Below are 8,025 nucleotides of genomic sequence, written 5' to 3'. Positions count from 1 at the left end.
AAGTATTTTATATAATATTGTATTATATTATATTATTATATATTTAATTATATATTATACATGTAATATATTATATATGTATTATATATATAAGATTGTTAAATTTAGCACATAATTTTCTAATTACCTGGATTTGGAGTAAGAACTGCTTCCATGTTCCAAAGGATTTTTTCAGTCCATGTTTTAGTTGCATTTGCTCTATCTGCAAGATGTTCTAAATGTGCATCTAATTCAGTTTTTTCTGATGTACCTAATGCTTCTTCTGTCATCTAAAAAAATATTTTAAACATACAACTTTGCTGTTATATTAAATAACAGCAGATTTATTCTTAATTCATATAAAAATTTTAATTTACTCTTAAACTAAAATAACTTCTTTAAATTAATTTTAATTTTCTAATTTTTTATAATGTAATAATTAATATTTTTCATTCTTATTTTGATTCTTATAGTGGTAAAACATATTTTTGAATCTAATTGTGATGACATTAACTTAAAAAATTAGGAAGGGCCAGTCTTAGTCATTCTAACTTATTTGATATATTCTGAGTCATCGAATGATTAATTCTTTAACTAGCAAATATTAAACACCTTCATTCTGAAGTTGTTTAAAATTGAAAAATTCTAGAAAAACAAGCAATATCACCATAAAGTGATATCAATGAAAACAAAGAAATTAATAAACAGCACAGTATAAAACACAAACAATAATTGAAATGTGATATATCTACTAACCTTAGATCTCAACAATTAAAGTTAATGCATAGACAAGAAATAATTAACAAAAATATATACATAATGTTTCACATATAAAAATTATTGTAAAATATACGATTTCATAAAATTTAAATAAAATAGTAACTGTCAAGTGATGATCATTCTATTTAAATGTTTTCCTCGCTGAAAAAAGTACAAAATGTCAGAAATGACAGCGTTCAGTTACAAGTGCCTTAACTAGAATACTTTTCTATCAACGAAAATCTGTTGAATTATTATAATAAATTCCTCTTACCTGTACAACCCTACTAAGCACTGCACCAGCACCTTTTACTATTTTTTTAACATTTAAATCCATTTTTACGTGTGTATCGATATGAATCTTCAACAATTGTCCCCTGCCACTCTTTATTTTCTATCGATCACTAATTCTAGGTTCCTCCGGGAAGTGGCGCTTCGTCTGCACTTTATGTATAACCATTTGTATAAAATTTACAATTTTATTCAAATAAAAATTTCATCAAATTAAGTGAAGTAATATTTTTATGCATATTTCATTATATTATTCATTATATTACAATATACTTTACATTTATTAAAAACATACAAAGTTGTAAGTGAAGTTGTAAGTATAAAGATTAGGAAAAGGTAAAATATGCATTAGTTTCTTAGAACTTTATTCTGATGATACTTTTATATAATATGAAAATCATTTCTTCGCTTAGAAAATTTTATACTATAATAAGATTTTGAATTTTGCTATAAATATTTAATATATTGATAAGACTAGTGTAAATAATATGAACATCTATTATGATTACTACCTTTATTGTAACTTATTGAAAAATATTGTTTGTATTAGAATTTCGAATGTATACGCATAATTTCTTATAATGTACGTAAAACTCAAAAGGTAGCGTGCAAAGCTATTTGTAATTGAGAGGGAAGAGTAATTTGTAGTTTGAAAGGTGTTTGTTAACATATAATTATTTTAAGGATCTACTCATGCATAGCTTTATTTTAAAGACCGTAAATCGGTGAGTAAAATTAAACAAGTTCAAACACTATAAATGTACTATAAAATTTCGCTCTTGTTAAAGCAAATAAAGATAGTTTAACCTGTGTACGTTAATATGACGTAAAAATGTTTCCGTAATGTAAAATGACATTTCATAAATTTATGAAATTTGATATTTGGGAAATTACAAATTATAAATTAAAGTCACATAGTGAGAAATTAATTTTATGACAGTAATTTTTTGTTGCATGTAAATCACATTACATGCTTGTATCATAAATTTTTAAGAAATTTGATTCGATGTTTTATGAATAAAATTAATGTAATTTTAATAATTTGATTTTAGATATGTATTGCAAAAATATTCTTCCTATATTTTTGTCACAAATTGTATGATTACTAACATATATTCATAAAAAATATAATATTTTCTGACATAACATTTTAGGTTTTATACAAGAAAATTATTAACATCTAGTACAATAGAACCAAAACTTTCTTCATCTGCAATAAAGAATATTATACCAATTACTATGGTAGCTGAAGAGAAAGATTTAATATTTAAAATAGAGCAGCCTGAATTTCATACACTAACGTGGTTATTTAAAAGTTCTCCTTATTTTGGTATAAATGGATCTAACGTAAATATAAATAATTTTTAATTTAAATGGTATATTCTTACTATATTTAACAAAAAATTTTAATTTTAGGTTAAGATTATTCATAAGCCAAGTGAATTTTATTCTATACTTATACAAAAATGTAAGAATGCAAAGAAAAGGATAACATTTGCATCATTATATTTAGGTACAGGAAAATTAGAATCCAATTTGGTAAGTGTAATAAGACCTAAGTAATAAAGAATTTAATATGATAAATAATAATATTTTTATTGTGTGTAGGTAAATGTTATAAATGAAACTTTAAATAGAAGTAATGGTAATGTCGAAGTTAAAATTTTATTAGATTTTATGAGAGGATCTAGAGGTAAACTCAATTCTCGTAAAATGTTAGAATCATTACTTAATGGAAAGTATGGTCAATCTTGTCAAATTTTTCTGTATCATACCCCTAAACTTCGTGGATTCTTAAAAATGATTATACCAGATCGCTTCAATGAACTAATAGGATTGCAACATATGAAACTGTATATGGTAGATAATGATCTAATAATTAGCGGGTAAACATTAATATATTCAATTGTATATGGCATCATTTTAAAAAATAAGCAAATATTTTATGAATTAATTTTATCTTTTAGTGCTAATCTTAGTAATGACTATTTTACAAATCGACAAGATCGTTATTTTTTGATTGAAAATTGTGAAGAACTTTGTGATTTTTATGATGAGCTGGTTCAAAGGGTGGGAAAATTTAGTTTTGTGCTTCAACCAGATGGAACTGCATTATTAAATTCTGCTATGCAAGTGAATCCTCTTAAAGACCCAACTACATTTATTAAAAAAGCTGCAAAAAGTGTAAAATCTTTGTTTCAAAAGGAATTAGAGAAACAATGTAATATAGAAAAAATGGGTATATATATACATATTTCTTGGTTGTATATATATTTATGAAATAATAAGTTAAAATTAAAGTATATTTTTAATTATTTTTATAGCTGAAAATATAGACATAGATACTTGGATCTTTCCTTTAATACAAATGGGTCAGTTAAATATTTATCATGATAGCCAGATAACATTACAACTTTTACGAACATCCCCACCAGGTACAATACTTAAATTAGCAACTGGTTATTTTAATTTAACTTCAGAGTACATTGAAGCATTACTTAAACATTGTCAAGGAACATGTCATCTTTTAACAGCGCATCCAACCACCAATGGTTTCTTTTGTAAGTTTTTATTGTACAAATAAAAGAAAAAAAATTATTTAATTTTTTAATTAATGTGACATATTATATTTAGCTGCAAAGGGCATTGCTGGTGGCATCCCAGCAGCTTACACAAAAATAGAGGAATCATTTATGAAATACTGTAATAAGTTAGGACAACAAAATAGGATAACTTTGTTGGAATTTATTAAACCAGGATGGACATACCATGCCAAAGGGCTCTGGTATTTTTTACCACATCAAGAAAAACCTTGTCTTACGCTTATTGGATCTCCTAACTTCGGTAAAATATAAAATTGAAAGATAAATTAATTCTAAAATAATAAAAAAAAAATTAATTTTAGGTTATAGGTCGGTCAACAAAGATTTAGAAACTCAGGTTGCTATTATAACTAAAAATAAAAATTTACAAAATGAATTACAAAAAGAGCATGATTACTTATTTTCGTACGGAAAATGTGTAACGAATAAGACATTTTTCGAACAGGACAGAATTCCATCAATTTGGGTATGTGCTATTGTTGCACTGTTTCGGTACTACTTTTGATATGCAATTAGATCGTACATATTATGTTTAAAAGTAATGAAAAGATATGAATGAAAATACCGTATCTTTTTACCTATTTATAAATATATAAAATTAAATCGTGCTAAATGGGTTTGATAAATAAAGAAGTACAATATATATGTTTATACTGATAATAGTTATTTGTTGAATGACATACTATCCTGTATGGAACGTGATAAAACATTATGGTATTATGTTTACGACGTTTCATACGCAACGTCGGAAAAGTAGAAATAATTTTAATTAGAATGCAGAAGTAGTATAAGAGAAACTGTTCATAACCACTTAAAATAGTCATTTCAGTCCACTATTGACAGTCACAATTTGTGACTTCGGAAGAAAATAACTTCGATGACACTTTTCACAGATGACTGAATTTCTTTTACACTAGAGATTTCCAGAAATGGTAGAGAAGAAAACTTCTTCCACAAAATTTTATTTTTCGTCGATGATGAATGTTTCTTCCTTGACGAAAAATTCTATTACTTCTTCTTCCACATTCTTTAAATCAGAATCTAATTCATCAGTGTCAATACCTGAAAAAAGATCAAACGTCAAAAGGAAGAAAAAAAAGAAAAGAAAAAAGGATGCTAAATATTTCACTTTTAAATACAAACCATTACGTAATTCTAAACGTCGCGGTTTCTGATCATTCCATTCTTGTACACGTTTTGAACGATATTCTTCGAATGCTTTCATCGCAGCACAACGTTTCTCAATTAATTCCTATAAATAATTTTGTTAGTAAATTTATAATCTATATTAAATATGTATAGATACAATATAATACAAATACCTTTGAAGCACGTGTTAATCGCATACGATCTTTGCTTTCGAATTGCGCAGAATATTTCTTCAAATTTTTCTTAATTTCTTTTATTTGTTCTGATGTTAATAGTGTCGGTGGTCTTGGTCTCCATAATAGTTGATTAAACTGATTAAGATTAACCCTTTTTAAGATACGTCCTTGAAAGGTCCATATCCAGTATCCATTATCCACACTAGTTTTCCAACTAGAAACAGCTGTTACCACATACCTATGACAAGATGCAGGTTTATACCATTTTTATAATAAGAAATGCTTTATATGTAAATACAGAAACAAATGCATACCGTCCAGTAGGATCCCACTCTACATCTGAAGTTTGATAATGATCAGTTGAGTTCATAATAGTAAAATCGTTAGTATCAATGAATTCCAAAGCTCCTGCCATAGTTGTTAATCCAGCAAGCACAATAAATTGTCCAGATGGTGACCAAAATAGATGGTTACAAGCTTTCTTCTCTAATTTTTCTGTCAAATAAAATAAATATTTATATATACATTATTATGTTGATATTATTTATTAAGTTGCATGGGATAATTAATACAAATAATCTTACTAAGGAGAGCTGGTTGATGACCAAATCGTACTTCATAAAAACTAACATTAACACTTGGAATTTCTCCATGAATAATAGCAAATTTACTTCCAACAGGTTCCCAAGCAAATGCATGGATTGGTTCTTTTATTTCTACACTATCGACTGGAATTTGTTTTTCTCTCATATGAAAAATTTCAAAATTGTATGACATACCCTGTTAATGATAATATGAATTATTATATACAAAATACATATATTTTACTATATTGAATATTTTATTTAATACAGTACCGTGTACTTCTGTTCCGTTTTCTCTTTGCGCTTGGCAAAACGATCGACTTTAACACAGAGGTAATCCCCTGATTTTTGCCAATAAATTTTACAGTCAGCTACATTAAATAAATTCTTGTTACGAATTTCATTTCGGCTAGAAACATAAGTAATAAATGATAACTCAAATAATTTAGGAAATATGAAATATGTTAAAAAATTAATAATTAATTACTTTGGAATTTCCAGAAGGGTGACTCTAGCTGGAACATCTTTATCCTCTGGCACCCAATAAGCAAGAACATTATCTGTAGGAGACCAACTAAAATCCCTGATACCAGGAATTTTTATACTTTTTTTATCCAACAATCCAAATGACTGTAATATTTATAAACTTATTGAACTCGAAATACAATTAAATATAGTCTCACTTATAGCATTAAAAATGGAACATACAGGTGTTTCATAGACACTTAAGATATCTTCTCCCATACGAGCAAGGTATTTATCATCGTGTGACCAGCGGAAAATAGGCCATGCTGAAGAACCATCTGCATAAAATGCGCGTTTTTCTTGACCAGTCAGAATGTCCCAAATTACAAGACGTTTTTGATCAGAACCAAGATCAGTTCGCGGAGTATAAGTTACTAAATAACGCTCTCCAGGAGAGAAATCAATACATTCAACACCCTTCTGACTAAATCTGGCTTGTTGCAAAAATTGGGGACCACCCCATAATGCAACACCCAATTTGTGGAATGTTGCTATATATGTTCCTAATGGAGACCATTTAACATATGTCTCAGTCCAACGCTACAGGAAATAGAAAAATTTAAGTCTAAACGAATTAGTAATTGAATTAATATAAATATTAGATAAAATGTATAATAACTTACAGAACGATCTTCAAGTAATGTTAGTTCTGGAGCAGAATTTTGCCAGACTTGAACAGTAACAGAAGATCCATTGCCACAAAGTACACAAAATTGGTCATAAGCATCAGGTTCTAAAAGATAGTAATGTAAATCAGCTGCTGCTTTAAATTCTTGTGGTTTTGGGGGTTCCCATATATCTGAAATTTCTTCAAATTTTTTGAAATCTGTGAATAAATTTACTTTGAAGGTATGTTGTTTGTCAATTTTGTAATTATTTACAGATTGTGCAGCTGCTAAAGCATTGAGAGGATTATTATATTCTAGAAATATATATCTGAAATAAAGTAAATTATATATAGCATTTATTATATAGCAATAGTTTCACACATATTATTAATATAAGCCTACCCTTTTGTATACTCATTTTCATTTTTGGGATAATATTGGTTTACTATTGTACCAAACTTTCCTAAGACTTTGTTAATGACAGATTGCAGTTTCTCCAATCTTTCTGGTTCAACTTGGGGAACTCCATCTACCACAATTACTGATTCTACCCCATCTGTCTCTGATGGTTTTTGTTTTAAAATGTCACCAAGGAGTTCTACAAAGAAAAGAAAACTAAAAATGTAATTTTTACTCGTGACATGATATTAAAAAAAATTTATATCTAAAATAAATTAAAAAATAATATTTAAAACTAAATGTAAAATACCCGTGACTTTTTAGGTTAGCTATGCATGCCACATTTGCGATTATGCGTAGCCATGCTTTCAGTCATCAAAGCATAGCTTTTGTTGGCTGTCATTAAAGAAAAGTTTCGTTTACCTTCATCAGTAATATCATCGACGAACCCTTCAGGATCGCTGAAATTTGGCTCTTCATCGTCGTTAAATATATCATCATTATTTTTAACGTTATCCTCGTTTTGAGGTATTTTATCTGCTAACGTTTTCTTCACCATCTTGGAAACCTCTAAACGTACAGGGAATCAAGTGAAAATGGCAGCAAGTTGCCTTTCTGCATTCAATACAACTTTTGAGAAGTGGAAGTGATCAAAATTGTACCTATTTTTGAATGAATATACATAATCAATCTTTTTTTTTTCGAAGTTTATTATATTTATTGTAGTTAATAACTATATTTGCACAAATTTCCGTATATATTAAGAAACATATGATATTAATTAGCACTTAAATGAATAAGCCATTGGGAGATGAAAGCATAATTAGATAATAAAATATCTGTTAATTTATTAAATAATCTGGAAGTGAACGATGTTAATTTAAGTGTTGAATGTTGTTTGTTCTGATATGATTATGAACTAACTTCATGAATTAGGTATTTACTATATCAA

The 8,025-nt window shown here is 27.5% G+C and overlaps 3 protein-coding genes across 7 annotated transcripts in view; 1 reads left to right on the top strand and 2 right to left on the bottom strand.

Moving 5' to 3' along the window:
• The window catches only part of EndoB (SH3 domain containing GRB2 like, endophilin-B), a 4,129-nt gene extending 3,016 nt beyond the window's left edge, over positions 1-1,113 (bottom strand). For all 5 annotated transcript variants that reach the window (XM_017907705.1, XM_017907707.1, XM_017907709.1 and 2 more), the window contains exons 1-2: positions 1,013-1,113; positions 128-269 (exon numbers count right to left, since the gene is read on the bottom strand). In XM_017907705.1, the coding sequence (XP_017763194.1) occupies positions 128-269; positions 1,013-1,075 (205 nt within the window). In that variant the 5' untranslated portion in view covers positions 1,076-1,113. The remainder of the gene's footprint in view (positions 1-127; positions 270-1,012) is intronic.
• A 609-nt stretch (positions 1,114-1,722) lies between these two features.
• On the top strand, positions 1,723-4,156 carry PGS1 (Phosphatidylglycerophosphate synthase 1). The gene is made up of 8 exons (XM_017907692.1): positions 1,723-1,754; positions 2,184-2,376; positions 2,446-2,568; positions 2,638-2,915; positions 2,997-3,268; positions 3,354-3,590; positions 3,664-3,873; positions 3,935-4,156. The coding sequence occupies exons 1-8, from the start codon at positions 1,723-1,725 to the stop codon at positions 4,135-4,137; spliced, it is 1,548 nt and encodes a 515-aa protein (XP_017763181.1). The 3' UTR covers positions 4,138-4,156.
• Positions 4,157-4,382: 226 nt separating this feature from the next.
• Positions 4,383-7,644, bottom strand: eIF3b (eukaryotic translation initiation factor 3 subunit B). Its single transcript, XM_017907691.1, has 11 exons — positions 7,497-7,644; positions 7,077-7,272; positions 6,690-7,002; positions 6,250-6,606; positions 6,029-6,171; positions 5,815-5,950; positions 5,542-5,737; positions 5,272-5,452; positions 4,955-5,195; positions 4,776-4,884; positions 4,383-4,694 (listed from the first exon to the last, which is right to left on the bottom strand). The coding sequence occupies exons 1-11, from the start codon at positions 7,630-7,632 to the stop codon at positions 4,594-4,596; spliced, it is 2,109 nt and encodes a 702-aa protein (XP_017763180.1). The 5' UTR covers positions 7,633-7,644; the 3' UTR covers positions 4,383-4,593.
• Between the last annotated feature and the right edge of the window lie 381 nt (positions 7,645-8,025).

This window comes from Eufriesea mexicana, unplaced genomic scaffold, assembly GCF_001483705.2.
Source record: "Eufriesea mexicana isolate 0111107269 unplaced genomic scaffold, ASM148370v2 scaffold8839, whole genome shotgun sequence".
NCBI lineage: Eukaryota > Metazoa > Arthropoda > Insecta > Hymenoptera > Apidae > Eufriesea > Eufriesea mexicana.
The sequence above is the reverse complement of the archived record's forward strand: the minus strand, read 5'-3'. Positions and strand labels throughout refer to the sequence as shown.

What these genes read in the sequence shown, in the direction of transcription:
- eIF3b (XM_017907691.1), bottom strand. Translation starts at nt 7,632, where the DNA reads ATGGTGAAGAAAACGTTAGCAGATAAAATACCTCAAAACGAGGATAAC. An exon ending in ACCCTTCTGGAAATTCCAAA is followed by an intron (nt 5,951 to 6,028) that starts GTAATTAATTAT and finishes TTATGTTTCTAG; the next exon opens with CCGAAATGAAATTCGTAACA. An exon ending in TCATCAACCAGCTCTCCTTA is followed by an intron (nt 5,453 to 5,541) that starts GTAAGATTATTT and finishes TTTATTTGACAG; the next exon opens with AAAAATTAGAGAAGAAAGCT.
- PGS1 (XM_017907692.1), top strand. Translation starts at nt 1,723, where the DNA reads ATGCATAGCTTTATTTTAAAGACCGTAAATCG. An exon ending in GAAAATTAGAATCCAATTTG is followed by an intron (nt 2,569 to 2,637) that starts GTAAGTGTAATA and finishes TATTGTGTGTAG; the next exon opens with GTAAATGTTATAAATGAAAC. An exon ending in TATTGGATCTCCTAACTTCG is followed by an intron (nt 3,874 to 3,934) that starts GTAAAATATAAA and finishes AATTAATTTTAG; the next exon opens with GTTATAGGTCGGTCAACAAA.